The 15,621-nt window shown below is 43.7% G+C and overlaps 1 protein-coding gene across 11 annotated transcripts in view; it reads left to right on the top strand.

The window, feature by feature from the left end:
- The window catches only part of LOC124134170 (band 4.1-like protein 4), a 120,380-nt gene that overhangs the window by 47,084 nt on the left and 57,675 nt on the right, over positions 1-15,621 (top strand). For all 11 annotated transcript variants that reach the window (XM_048403507.1, XM_048403491.1, XM_048403504.1 and 8 more), the window contains exons 2-4: positions 3,594-3,698; positions 4,424-4,466; positions 9,013-9,094. In XM_048403507.1, the coding sequence (XP_048259464.1) occupies positions 3,594-3,698; positions 4,424-4,466; positions 9,013-9,094 (230 nt within the window). The remainder of the gene's footprint in view (positions 1-3,593; positions 3,699-4,423; positions 4,467-9,012; positions 9,095-15,621) is intronic.

Genomic DNA, 15,621 nt, shown 5'->3' with positions numbered 1-15,621 from the left:
TTGATTTTTCACATAAACCCAAATTAAGAAATGGGTTACTGACCTGTAGTCTACCTCTGAGAAACAATGACAATGAGTGATGACTATGCCTAGAGTTTCCTGATCAAATGGTTGTTTGGGAGACAGCAGAAATGGACTTCACACTTTTTGCCCGTGTGGCGAATGTCGAACCTGGGCCTGTGCATGATGATCGAACACTTTAACCACCAGGCTTTGCCAACTTAATGTGAGCTTGAGTATGCTGTCAATGCTGAATTCCAAATTCACATGTGCCAGATTTCATTCAAGCGTATGCTCATGGCGCAAAATTATTATTGCCCCTGATAATGGAACGGTATGCACTGTTTTCATTCTCTTCTCCCTGGGGAGTATACAACCCAAGCTGCCTGTGAGGTACAAGAAGGTTAACAGTGACATTACAATCTCATACCAACCTAGGCCATATTTCTGACTATCTGCTTTGTTGAAGACGCTGACATGAGTACCTAGTTTGTTGGATCCAGGTCCAATTTCTCGACAGCTCCAGTTTTCTGTGTACAGCTTAAGACCCCATTCACCCCAATCCCTTGTACATACATAGGTTGCTATATAACCTCTGACTGTCTGTTCTGTTGAAGTAGATACATACAGGGTAGATCCCTGCCGTGCTGTCCTCCTCTCCATGTAGCATGAATTAGGATCCGTTGACAAGCACTTGGCGGGTATTCAACAATCAGCTGATTGTTCAGTCCAGAAGCTGTAAATATTTCAGTGAACCAGCAACTTCGAGGAGCGGTACTGTTCGTGTTTTCTGTTTTATGAAATCAATTTTTTTATGGATAGTTAAAGTTTAAAATGGGAGTAATTAATTTAACCTATTCTGAAGACTGCAGGGTAGTTGCAAGTTCAGCTTTAGGCAATACAGGGTCAGATAGGTTTGGCGGTTATTGATTTCAGTCTCGTGAACTTTCAATAGCAGTAATGTATTTACAGTGCAGGCCCTACACCTCTGAGTACTTGTATCTTGATATGTCGAGCTAATGGCAGCCCACTGAAGTAGCTGGCCCAAACTGCCTCCTAGTTTATATGCACAGTATGGCCCTGTAATAGTGTATATTACAATATCCCTCTCTGTTATCATTGTGTGTATAGGCAATGTACCTCTGTAATGGTATTGTATATAGACAGTATACCACTCTCTTATGGTATTGTATACAGATAGTATACAACTCTGTTTTAGTGTTGTACCCATGAAGATCTGGGTTAGAATAGGTCTTCAGGAACCCATGCTTGTCGTTAGAGCGAGGTGACTAACGGGATCAAGTACGGCGTTAAACAACAAGCAAAACAACTGTTATGGTATTTTATGTAGACAATATACCACTCTGTTATAGTATTGCATAAAGACAGTATACCACTCTGTAATGATATTGTATACGGACAATATACCACTCTGTTATGGTATTGTATATAAACAATATGCCACTTTGTTATGGTATTGTATATGGACAATGTACCTCCGTTACAGTGTTGTATACAGACAATATACCACTCTGTTAATGATATTGTATACAGACAATATACCACTCTGTTATGGTATTGTATACAGACAGTATACCACTCTGTTATGGTATTGTATACAGACAATGTACTACTCAGGGATGTGTTGAGCTGATGCATCTGACGGTGTTGAGCTGATGCATCAGACGGTGTTGAGCTAATGCATCTGACGGTGTTGAGCTGATGCATCTGACGGTGTTGAGCTGATGCATCTGACGGTGTTGAGCTGATGCATCTGACGTAGTTGAGCTGATGCATCTGACGTAGTTGAGCTGATGCATCTGACGGTGTTGAGCTGGTCCACCTATGTTACAAGGGATGTGTTGAGCTGATGCATCTGACGGTGTTGAGCTGGTCCACCTATGTTACAAGGGATGTGTTGAGCTGATGCATTTGACGGTATTGAGCTGATGCATCTGGCGGTGTTGAGCTTATCCTCCTGTGTTACAAGGGATGTTTTCAGCTGGTTGACACAGTCATGCACTATCATGTTTGATGCCCTAGTGTTGGCGGGGTTAATTGTTCAGCACAATGTATGTCAGTGTCGACAGGCTGCTTATATTGAAAGCTGACACGACAACTTTAGTCTCATCACGCTCTGACTGGGGGAGAGCAAACACAAGCCTTTGAGCATCTGGCCGCTGCCTTGTACACTATCACATTCCTTTTGTAGCTTACTCTCTGTACAGTATAACGGCTTCTTGTAACATCCTCTCTATCATGTTGACTTAAACAGATGTACTAACACCACCAACAGGGGGTCATTCAACCCTGTCACTACTTGCAAATACAAATATTGTCTCAGATAGGTTGATACGGAAATCTGTACATATTGTATAGATCAGGAGACAAGAGAAGCTTTCTCATTGCTGAGCAGTGGATGTGTGCACCAGTTCTAATAGTTACTCTGTAGCTGAGACTAGACACTTGAAATAGGTAGGGGTGTTGGAGTGTGAGAGTTTGAAGTTCAGTTCAGTGAGAACAACGTAAGGGTTGTGTGGAGCCTTGAATGTACCTTTTACGGCAAACATGGGTTGCTGAAGTCCTATTCTGCCCCGGATCTTCACAGGTTACCTTGTGTGAAGAACAGGAAGGTAGTTTGTCTGATCCTGGGAGGGAACAAGTTGAAGGAACACGTAGTGAAAGAGAGGACTTGTCTGACTTGTGTCATTGAAGACACAAAGTAGTTAAGTTCTACCCATGGCAATGTCACAAACTCTCACCAACAGAGCTTTACAGCGTCTAAGGAGTTGAATGCCCATCTAAATGATGTGTTCGTTAATTGCTAATAAATTCTTTTCACATTTATCCAAATCATTGAAACTTGGCAGAAATAGTGAAGGAAATGTATGCACACCAAAGATTACCTGTTGAGTAATGTTGTGAACACACTAGATTTCCCTCAGAGGCACATCTCTGTTGATGAGGATAATAGAAACACATAACATAACTGTAATTATCAATGATATCTGTCTCGGTAGCTATATACAAGAAATTTCTCAAGGACATGCAAAAGAATCAGCTCATGTAGAAACGTTTAGGCAGGTAGGTCAACCCATGGTATTAACATAGGACCAGATTTCCATCAGTGAGTGTCATCTGGATCTCTGCCAGTATTGTTTGTTTGTTTGTTGTTTAACACCGCACTCAGCAATATTCCAGCTAATGGATGGCGGTCAAACAATCCTGTGATTAACATCATGAGCATCAATCCACACGATTGAGAGACGATGACATGTATGAACCAAGTCAGCGAGCCCGACCACCTGATCTCGTAAGTCTTATGACTTGCTTCACCTATTCTCTCCCCGGATCTACCTGTCACCATTGTTCGGAGATACTCCCATGTGAGAGCCCGCGTCCGTGATCTCGTGGTAGAGCGTCCGCCTGGAGAGCGGAAGGTTCGGGGTTCGATCCCCGGCCGCATCATACCAAAAGACGTTAAAAATCTTGGACGCGACGTTAAACCCCATTTGACCTCACCTATGTGAGAACCATGCGTGATGTAGAAACTAGGAAGGAGACTCAGTAAGTAAACCCTTCTCTTGTTCCAGGGCAGCTCCAAGGGATACCAGCTCCTGGAGAAGGTGTTTGACCATCTGAACCTGTTTGAGAAGGACTACTTTGGAGTCAGATATGTGGATAATCGGGGCCAAACTGTAAGTATGGATGCTTTGTTAGAATTAGTATGCTGATCTACCTACAATTGCTGGTGATCTATAGCCTGTTTTTATAAGTGTTGTTGAATGATAGTTTATTTTTACATGTTCTCAAACTAGAGTTAAAATCTGTGATATTCTAGTTATTCTACTGTACTTCGTCGAAAGGATTTTATTTAGATGTATTTCTTATGTCTTACCTTTGATAGTCATGATATGGCTGAAATACTGCCGATGTGACTTTAAATTTTAACTTACTGTGACTCACTCACTGGCAGAAGGTGAGCTACGTACCCATGCCTCGGGTTATTGTTACGCTTGGCACCATGTCCACACCACAAGAGTTGTCTTCAGGGTGAGAGAGCAATGGATTCTCCAGTCTTTCTGCTACTGTTCATTTCAAGTTGTGCGTCCTTGTGTCAGTCACTGCATCAAGATGGAGTTGCCAGGCCCATGGTAGCCCCCCTCGGCTGTCTCTGGTTTCCTCGTCCTGAGCACCTGCTCCCTGCCACGCTTCACATACCTGATGTAATGTGCTGCTGCAGAGAGCTGTCGGCATGGTCAGCATGCCCTGACACAACATACATCGAGGAACTGGGAAATATCGGTGTCAGAGACACCCTCTACCTGTACAAGAACCCCATCCTCCCCCTCTACTGTTATGCTTTATGAGAAGGCCACATTGATCTGTATGTGTCATTTATGTGTGTTCCATTGTCTTCCAGCACTGGCTAGAGGAGAGCAAGTCCATCGCGTCACAACTCAAAGGTGAGATCCAGAGTTAACCAAAGATGTTTATGTTGGGATTGTTACACAGTCCCCTTGACTTTGTCACTCTCTTCTGATTGTAACCTCAGGGTTACAACCTAACGCTAGCCCATCAGCCCAGGGCTGGTATAAATTCATGGGGGCTCTTACAAACATCCTAATTTCACTAATTGTTTTTGTTTTAACATTATAAGGGCCTTTTATCTTTACCAAAGCTAGTAAAGCTTTTCAGTTTTCAGACTAGTGCCAATTTCTAACCCTGGATGTATTCCTGTGCAAGCATTTGGCACTAGTGCTATAGTCCTTGCTAAACTGCCCAGACCAACCGGGTACTGGCTGTAAGGGGACCACAAGGTACTGGCTGTAAGGGGACCACCAGGTACTAGCTGTAAGGGGACCAACCAGGTACTAGCTGTAAGGAGACCAACCTGGTACTGGCTGTAAGGGGACCAACCAGGTACTAGCTGTAAGGAGACCAACCTGGTACTGGCTGTAACGGGACCAACCAGGTACTGGCTGTAAGGGGACCAACCAGGTACCAGCTGTAAGGGGACCAACCAGGTACTAGCTGTAAGGGGACCAACCAGGTACTAGCTGTAAGGGGACCAACCAGGTACTAGCTGTAAGGGAACCACCAGGTACTGGCTGTAAGGGGACCAACCAGGTACTAGCTGTAAGGAGACCAACCTGGTACTGGCTGTAAGGGGACCAACCAGGTACTGGCTGTAAGGAGACCAACCAGGTACTAGCTGTAAGGAGACCAACCTGGTACTGGCTGTAAGGGGACCAACCAGGTACTAGCTGTAAGGGGACCAACCAGATACTGGACCAACCAGGTACTGGCTGTAAGGGGACCAACCAAGTACTAGCTGTAAGGGAACCACCAGGTACTGGCTGTAAGGGGACCAACCAGGTACTAGCTGTAAGGAGACCAACCTGGTACTGGCTGTAAGGGACCAACCAGGTACTAGCTGTAAGGGGACCAACCAGGTACTGGCTGTAAGGGGACCCAGCTGTAACGGGACCAACCAGGTACTGGCTGTAAGGGGACCCAGCTGTAAGGGAACCACCAGGTACTAGCTGTAAGGGAACCACCAGGTACTGGCTGTAAGGGGACCCAGCTGTAAGGGGACCAACCAGGTACTGGCTGTAAGGGAACCCAGCTGTAAGGGGACCAACCGGGTACCGGCTGTAAGGGGACCACAAGGTACTGGCTGTAAGGGGACCCAGCTGTAAGGGAACCACCAGGTACTAGCTGTAAGGGGACCAACCAGGTACTGGCTGTAAGGGGACCCAACTGTAAGGGAACCACCAGGTACTAGCTGTAAGGGGACCAAACAGGTACTTGCTGTAAGGGGACCACAAGGTACTAGCTGTAAGGGGACCACCAGGTACTGGCTGTAAGGGGACCCAGCTGTAAGGGAACCACCAGGTACTAGCTGTAAGGGAACCACCAGGTACTGGCTGTAAGGGGACCCAGCTGTAAGGGGACCAACCAGGTACTGGCTGTAAGGGGACCCAGCTGTAAGGGGACCAACCAGGTACTGGCTGTAAGGGGACCAACCAGGTACTGGCTGTAAGGGGACCCAGCTGTAAGGGGACCAACCAGGTACTGGCTGTAAGGGGACCACCAGGTACTAGCTGTAAGGGAACCACCAGGTACTGGCTGTAAGGGGACCCAGCTGTAAGGGGACCCAGCTGTAAGGGAACCACCAGGTACTAGCTGTAAGGGAACCACCAGGTACTGGCTGTAAGGGGACCCAGCTGTAAGGGGACCAACCAGGTACTGGCTGTAAGGGGACCCAGCTGTAAGGGGACCAACCAGGTACTGGCTGTAAGGGGACCAACCAGGTACTGGCTGTAAGGGGACCAACCAGGTACTGGCTGTAAGGGGACCAACCAGGTACTAGCTGTAAGGGGACCACCAGGTACTGGCTGTAAGGGAACCACCAGGTACTGGCTGTAAGGGAACCACCAGGTACTAGCTGTAAGGGAACCACCAGGTACTGGCTGTAAGGGAACCACCAGGTACTGGCTGTAAGGGGACCACCAGGTACTGGCTGTAAGGGAACCACCAGGTACTGGCTGTAAGGGGACCAACCAGGTACTAGCTGTAAGGGGACCACCAGGTACTGGCTGTAAGGGGACCAACCGGGTACTGGCTGTAAGGGAACCACCAGGTACTGGCTGTAAGGGGACCACCAGGTACTAGCTGTAAGGGAACCACCAGGTACTGGCTGTAAGGGAACCACCAGGTACTGGCTGTAAGGGGACCAACCAGGTACTAGCTGTAAGGGGACCACCAGGTACTGGCTGTAAGGGAACCACCAGGTACTGGCTGTAAGGGGACCAACCAGGTACTAGCTGTAAGGGGACCAACCAGGTACTGGCTGTAAGGGGACCCAGCTGTAAGGGGACCAACCAGGTACTAGCTGTAAGGGGACCAACCAGGTACTAGCTGTAAGGGGACCAACCAGGTACTGGCTGTAAGGGGACCAACCAGGTACTGGCTGTAAGGGGACCAACCAGGTACTAGCTGTAAGGGGACCAACCTGGTACTAGCTGTAAGGGGACCAACCAGGTACTAGCTGTAAGGGGACCAACCAGGTACTAGCTGTAAGGGGACCAACCAGGTACTGGCTGTAAGGGGACCACCAGGTACTAGCTGTAAGGGGACCAACCAGGTACTGGCTGTAAGGGGACCACCAGGTACTGGCTGTAAGGGGACCCAGCTGTAAGGGGACCACCAGGTACTAGCTGTAAGGGGACATTGGTATGTAGTCCCTTGGATGTTTCTGCTGGAAATGAGCCTCCTTAAAAATACTGAAAGTAATTATTTTTTTTCAACTTTTGCATGAAATTTTAATGAACATTCTTGATGTATCCCTGTGTATCAGTTGGTATGCGATGGGATGTTATATTTAGTGTCATTAGATGCAGACTGGTGGACTATTTTGTGTGTGCATTGTGAGGAGTAGGAGAGATTGACGCGTGGTTCAGCTGACATAGAGGCAATTAGGCCTCTAAGTATCTCTGTAGGGGAGGCAGTTTCACAAAGCAGATTCCCAAGCGCACAGAAAACACATTCTATTTCCAACTGTTTGTCAAGCCAGCAAGTTGCTGCCAGATTTATTTACTGAGAGCACAGCTTTGGACTTTGAAAGATTTTCCTGATGCTTTTTACCAGCAAGGAGATGGTTGATTCTTTTGGCCTGATGAGATTAAAAAGTGAAATTTTAAAATTAATATGTCAATTCTTGAAAACAAATTTCAGATATGCCAATTTGTATAACTTTTGTAGGAGGTTGAAGAAAGCAACACAAATATAGGCTAAAGTAATCATGTGACCTCTCTACACAAGACAGTCCGTTCTTAATCAAAGTTTCTCAACTTAAGAGAATCCTTGAGAGACACAGATAAAACATTTGTCCATTTTCACCTAATTTGAAGCATTGAAACTAATAAGTTTGATATTCAAACAGATAATTTTGTTGAAGAAAGTAATTGCATTTGAAGACAGATCACTTCTACAAAAAGTGTAAAGGTTCGATATGATGCATTTGATAATTGCATTATTTACATTATCAAAGCCTTGTGTGCATTAGCACCGTGGTCCTCACTTGGGGTGTTCCGACACACAGATACTTTGTGGAGATAAGAACAAAAGACTATTGATCGGAATTACATTCAGTTTCTACATTACTGGAGTATGCAGTGAGCGGCACCAAGGGGACAAGCTAGGCTCTTAATGTCTAAAATCAAATACAACTCGGTAACGAGGAAATATGTTAGACAAATGAGCAAGATAATGGAGAGATGGGCTTTGAAAGTTAGGATTGTTTCTGGCCTTCGTTTGGGAATAGATCCTTCAGGTCATATATATTGTAACTTCAGCATTGGTTGCTGGACATTTAACGTTATGATGATAAAGGATGGGACAAATTGTTTCAACAATGCTGCTATGGATAGACTGAGGCCACACAGACGTCATTATGTAACTCATGAAATGATGGCAATCCTCACTGAAATCAATAATTTCCAGAAATGAATGGTGATGCTTTTTAAAAGAGAATTTTTACCGGTAGTTAATATCGCAAAGGAGCTGATTTCACTTTTATTGTGTCTCAGTTTATATGTTGGAATCTCATGCATTGCTGCAATATGCTGTGCAGAGTTGTGTCCCTCAGGTGTGTCAGGATCCTGTGTTTGTGGGCTCTAGTCCCACATTTGGTGTGGTCAATGTTCTTGGTTTGTAAGTGTCGGGGACTTTCAAGACTCCAGGCTTTCCTCCCACATTTTGCCTGCCCACTGTGACAACACTGAAAAAATACTTGCTGTGATTGGCTCAATAGCTGCAATATTGCTGGTCTGGCATTAAGTCATATTCATTCACTCTCTCACTGAAATAATATACAAAGCTGTGTAAAAAAACAACTAACTGCTTTATTGGTGAAGTGTTGAATGGCATGAAGACGTTTGTGTATACACAGACTTAGAGAATGACATTTAAGCTTGCAGTGGTCTGATGGCATTTTGTGTTTTGCAGGCTGCAGCACACCCTACACATTCTACTTTGGCGTCAAGTTCTACGCTGCCGACCCCTGCAAGTTGAAAGAAGAAATTACCAGGTATGTCTGCATTTACCCTGAGAGGATGTAGGCCGTCCAGCCATGCATCGTCCTGTCATGCTGTACAGCGGCCTTTGATCCATTCCTCAAGGAAGCCCGGAGTTGTGCCCCTTTAGTGTCTGGGACCCATTTCACGAATCGATTCTAGTGCTCCTTCTGTCATAAGTTTGTTTAAGTACAGGGCCCACTTACACAAAACAATCTTAGCGCTGAGATGATCGTAACTCCCATACTTTAACATAGGCTTACGATAGTCGTAGCGCTAAGATCGCTTTGCACAAGTGGGCCCTGTATTTCTACGATCACTTTGTGGGACCCAGGATTCACTGGCTTGCTCCCTGATTATGAGTTTTGTATGTCCTGGCAAATATGTTACGATGTGGTCGACCACCTCTGTGGTCCAGTGGCTAGAAGATCAGTGGTCCGATCCCTGATTATGAGCTTTGTATGTCCTGGCAAATATGTTACGATGTGGTCAACCACCTCTGTGGTCTAGTGGCTAGAAGATCAGTAGTGCGGTCCCTGATTATGAGCTTTGTATGTCCTGGCAAATATGTTACGATGTGGTTGACCACCTCTGTGGTCTAGTGGCTAGAAGATCAGTGGTCTGATCCCTGGCTGTGACATACCAAAAGACAGGCAGAGATGGTACTTGTTGTTACCATGACTCGCACACAGCATGAAAGGAAAAAAAACGAGAATTGGTTGGCTCAGAGTTAGTTTCTGCATCTGTGTCGGTTATCACTGTTAAGACAGCAGCATGGTAATTCAGTGGGATAGCACTATAAAACCGGCTTCAGTGCGGAGTAGTACAAGCAGACACACACATGCTCACATGTGCATGCACGTCACAATATATGTGCTATAATCTTGACCGCGGCGTAAACCCCATGTCGCCTCACCTATGTTGTTACGAATAAGCAGACTTTTGATGCTATAAGTACAGTGACACACAGTGTCAGGAGGAAAGTCAGTGCTTAACAGGTGGGCACTGATCCATTCGTGAGGGGGAGGGGGAGTGCGGGGGGACCAAGACACATTAAGTCAACCATATCCCGGCCTTGGAGGCCACTGATCCAGCTAATACTGTAGCCAATATGATTACCCCAAGGAGAGTGTTCAGTTGCTTTCCACAATGTCCCCTGAGCTCATTGTTGTACACATGAGTGCCACAGGTACAATTAGCCTACCTTTGCATGAAGTATACAAAATGACTTGTGGCAGCAAACTACTTGTCCTGACAAAGATATATACAGAAAAACCCTTTAAAATGACTAATTTCTACTCGTTCTTATGATACCTTAGCTATATATGTTAATCACTGGAACATCTTATCCAGACTCAATTATTTACAGACCCCATCAAACTAACGTTCCTGTAGATTATCATGATGAACGACACCAAACTAACGTGCCTGTAGATTATCATGATGAACAACACCAAACTAACGTGCCTGTAGATTATCATGATGAACGACACCAAACTAACGTTCCTGTAGATTATAATGATGAACGACACCAAACGAACGTGCCTGTAGATTATCATGATGAACAACACCAAACTAACGCTCCTGTAGATTATCATGATGAACGACACCAAACTAACGTGCCTGTAGATTTTCATGATGAATGACACCAAACTAACGTTCCTGTAGATTATCATGATGAACGACACCAAACTAACGTTCCTGTAGATTATCATGATGAACGACACCAAACGAACGTTCCTGTAGATTATCATGATGAACGACACCAAACTAACGTTCCTGTAGATTATCATGATGAACAGGCCAGTGAAGACCTGGGGTAGAATAGGTCTTCAGCAACCCATGCTTGCCGTAAAAGGCGACTATGCTTGTCGTTAAAGGCGACTAACGGGATCGGGTGGTCAGGCTCGCTGACTTGGTTGATGCATGTCATTGGTCCCAATTGCATGGATCGATGATCATGTTGTCAATCACAGGATTGTCTGGTCCAGACTCGATTATTTACAGACCGCTGTCATATAGCTGGAATATTGCTGAGTGCGGCGTTAAACAACAAACCCAACCCAAACCATGATGAACAACACCAAACTAACGTTCCTGTACATTATCATGATGAACGATGGCAGGTTGTGCTTCCCAAAAGAGATTTAATTTCAACATCAAATATTACATCTTGTTAAATATCTAACTTAAAGTTGACCAACATTAATGTATTCTGCCATGACACTGCAAATGAATCTTGTCTTTTGTTGTTAGGGAAAATGATTTCTGCAGCAGATATACATTACACAAACTGTTTGCACTTTTAAAACAAATATCATCGGAGAGATAACTTATTCTTTTTTATGGTTTATGGACTAAGATAAATTTGTGGAAATCATTATGTTTTGAATTTATTGGCAGAAAGCTTTCTGGGTTGGACAGTTTAATGGGGAAAAAAACCATGCTAATATTGTGCAGGATGGCTTGTATTCTTGTAGGTACAAGTTTACATGTCTACTTCTGGGGGGTCTTTCTTCTGTCTGGGGAGCTCTGCACTGGCTACGTACACAGCGTATTTCATCAATTGTTATATGAAAAGTTAAGAATCAATTTTATGTTGTTTGTGGTTGTAACTTTTTGCTTTATCTCATCTATGAATGACTGAGAGGTTGGGCAGATCAAACTATATCTCAACTGTGTTTTTATTTTCTTATTATGGAGGTTGGTCCAATCCCTTTATCTGAAAGTAAGAAAAAACTTTGCCTACCAGTAAAAACACAATTCTTACCTTAAAGGCCCCCAAATTGTGTATTGCGACTATTAGTTTCGAACATAAGTAAGCCCTGGCCAATTGAATTATTTGTTTGACTCACTGCCAAGTTGCCTTTTAAATAATCTTTTTTAAATAAAAAAATCAAGGACTATCCTTATTACTGCATTGTGTCTGATATTTTATTCTTTATTTATAACACAGGCGCACCTTCTTGGGTTCAGTTTTTGCTGAAAGTAATGCTGTCCTTCACATCAGATTAGCCACTCGACACCAGGGTTCACTCTGGGTAAAAAATGTAAATGTGCCTCCAGGCCCTGTTGCCTCCTTTCAATGGGCCCTTGTCCGAATACCATCCCCCCCAGGGACCTGAAGAGGGTCCCGCCAACAGCGAGACTGACTTGACTTGGGATCACTGTGTGTTGCGCAGAAGCAATTGTCATTCAGAGTAGACTAGTTCAAAGTATTTCTATATAACACAGAGAAAATGATTATTAGCGATTCTTCCGGACTGTGGAGAACAGATAACTGGAGCTTTTTTGTAAACAATCTGTAATCTTTTGCGAATTGCAATAAGCAAACCAAGTATGATTTATGAAGTTTGAAGGCCTGGATTATAACATGTATTGCACCCTCTGCGATTCTGGCACTCTACAAGGGCTATTGCTAAATTGAATGTGCCATTTCATTGCTCAGTGCGTGTATGGTGCAAGGGCACAGCCCACAGTGTTCATGAGGCACCATTATTTCTGTTACAAGATTGGTAAAAAAATATACTGTTGGCCAAAAGTGACTGATGGTTCTGCAAACCAAGGGGGTGGTCGGGTAGCCTAGTGGTTAAAGCGTTCGCTCGTCACGCCAAAGACCCGGGTTTGATTCCTGACATGGGTACAATGTGTGAAGCCCATTTCTGGTGTTCCCCGTCGTGATATTGCTGGAATATTGCTAAAAGCGGCGTAAAACCATACTCACACTCACTCACTCACTCACTCACTCACTCACTCACTCACTCACTCACTCACTCACTCACTCACTCACTCACTCACTCACTCACTCACTCTGCAAACCAAGTAATTACACTGGCTTGGCTGGCCTCAGATAAGGTATTGTCTCTTTCCAGAAGTGTTCCCGTTTACTGGCAATTACCATTGTTTTACTGGTAAAGTTAGGCTTGGACGGGCAATTCATGTGACTGCCAGTCCCTGTGGACCGGCAAATATAGTACCTTATTAATCTTTGTTGTTGAACAGAACATCGGCGATATTCATATAAGTATATTTTTCGAACGAAGTGACAGCTTGTCTGTTACCATCAGGGTTTACCCTTTGTCTATTGTTAGTGCAAGGAAATAACATTTCACTTTGTTTTGAGGTTAAATATATATTTGTAGCGTCTTAGCCTTGAAGCATTAGTTAGTGCAAGGAAATAACATTTCACTTTGTTTTGAGGTTAAATATATTTGTAGCATCTTAGCCTTGAAGCATTAAAAGAAACTCAGAAACTTGTGACTGAAATTTGTGTGAATGACGTGTTGATCTAAGTTCCTTCAGAGATGACGTCATTGCATTTAACATGATGTTGAATGAATTAAAACCAGGTAACTTACATATGTTTTTTTATTTGTTGAAAGTTGGGACTGACAAAAATTAGTGGGGACTGGTGATTTTTAGAGTTTGTTTCAAAGCCAGAGGGAGCACTGTTCCAGTATTAATAAACAAGGAGCCGTGTAGTCCCTCATTATCCTGGAAGAAAAACACTCATTACAAGAAAGTAGTCATGTGTAAAATTATAGCAGCTAGTGCGTACCACTCAAAGGGCTTGCTGGCCTGCAACCCTATGATGGCTGAGGAAACATTGTTATAAGTTTCACATCGCACGGTTTATCCCTGGACTCATATACGTTGTAGAGATGTTTTCTTGGTGTTAATTTATTCCCAAACTGACGAGCCTGATAAATGGGCTGTCTTGCTGTGTGTTGTTTCGATGATTGACTACGTACAGTACCTTGTGCTGATCAATTGTAAGTGTCTATAATGGGATTGAATACAGTCTGTTGTTTGTTTCAAATATTCACCCTCACATGACAACTAAACATTGCAGGACTTACACGTAAAGGCAACTCGGAAATAAGTATGCAACGGACTAGAATAAGATATTTTGCTTTTTGAAAACAGCAGGACACGCCTTGATATATTTTGTCTTTTAATAAAATAAAATATGAGAAACCATTGTTATGAATGATGTTTGATCAATTGGTACAAACCAGAATGACTGATGATTGATTATGAAATCCATTTAATTTTACTGTTCTTACACACTAAGTCTTGTTTCAAACAAAGAGGTTCCCATCCATCATGATGCTACAGTTTGCGGCCATGTGCAATGATAAGACTTAGAAATATTTAAAGTGCCTGCTACAACAGAATAAGACTAATGATGATTCATATGACCATACTTCCATGATCTCAGATTTTCACTCCTCAATTTGTATACGCATCAGACACAATATTTTGCCTTTGGAAATATCAGGCATCGGTTACATCGTCCTGACAGTGTTGCTCCTTAAGTAATGGTGGGATGATACACCAATGCATCGGTGGATCGCGATATTTTTCTTCCTGATACAAGTATCGATTACAGTTGCACACTTTGTAAAAAATATTGATTCATTCCTTAAATGTTTACTTTATTGGCTGTTACAGTAATGAAAATTAGTATTGAAAAAGTAAATATTTTCATCCATTGCTCCATACTTGACACTGTCAACTGTAAATTGTCAGTGTGCCAGGTATTTGACTATCCTGTCCATGAAAAAGATGGCTTACACACCACAGATAAGTGCACATGCAAGTATCGCGATACGTATCGGATCGTGAACAAGGTAGCGTGATACGTATCGGATCACATAATTGGTGTATCGTTCCAGCCCTATCCTTGAGACATTGAATGATAGCTCCCTACCAATGAACCCATCTCGTCACATGTCATGGAAGTTGTGTTCAAGGCATGTGGTCGACATGGATGACCTTCTGTACAAGACTTCCTGTGTGGACATGCATGTTGTCTGTCATCATTGGTCATCTGTCCATCACCTGTCACAGCCATATGTCAGTCAACTGTCGTAGTCTATCATCATCGGTCAGTCAATGTCACAGCAGTAAATTCGTGGGGATCACATGGTCACTTTAGGTCATCATAATTTATTGGATGTTCATCCCTGTCTGCCTCACCACCAGACACCCACCTCGGGCGGTCCGGTAGCCTAGTGGTTAAAGCGTTCTCTCATGCTGAAAACCAGGGTTTGATTCCCGACATGGGTACAATGTGTGAAGCCCATTTCTGGTGTCCCCTGCTGTTATGTTGCTGGAATATTGCTAAAAGAGGTGTAAAACCCAACTCACTCACTCACTTTACTTGATGAAACTCATTTACATGGTCCTAGCAAACACCCCTGCTTCCTGTGAATCACATCCTCTGGCAGTCATGTACACAGATGCTTTGTTTAGTTACTATTAAACATAAACTTGGATAAAAATCTAACAATTAATTTAATGTGTCCATAAGTCTAAGGTGTGATTCCCTACATGATTTAATCATTTCTGTACACGCCATTCCTTGTGTCTTTCTCCAAGAGAGGGGACTTGCACTGTGCAGTGTGTGACCTGACTGATCTGTGTCTGTGTAACCTGTGATGGCTTCCCTATCATGCTGTCAACCTCTTGTTTGTCGGATCCAAACATTGTCTATGGGCTGCTTAGATGTTAACAGAAATGTCCAAGAAACATAAAG

The sequence above is a fragment of the Haliotis rufescens genome, unplaced genomic scaffold (assembly GCF_023055435.1).
Source record: "Haliotis rufescens isolate VD_foot unplaced genomic scaffold, xgHalRufe1.0.p SCAF_1, whole genome shotgun sequence".
Taxonomy (NCBI): Eukaryota; Metazoa; Mollusca; class Gastropoda; order Lepetellida; family Haliotidae; genus Haliotis; species Haliotis rufescens.
This window is presented reverse-complemented; position numbering and strand designations above follow the sequence as displayed.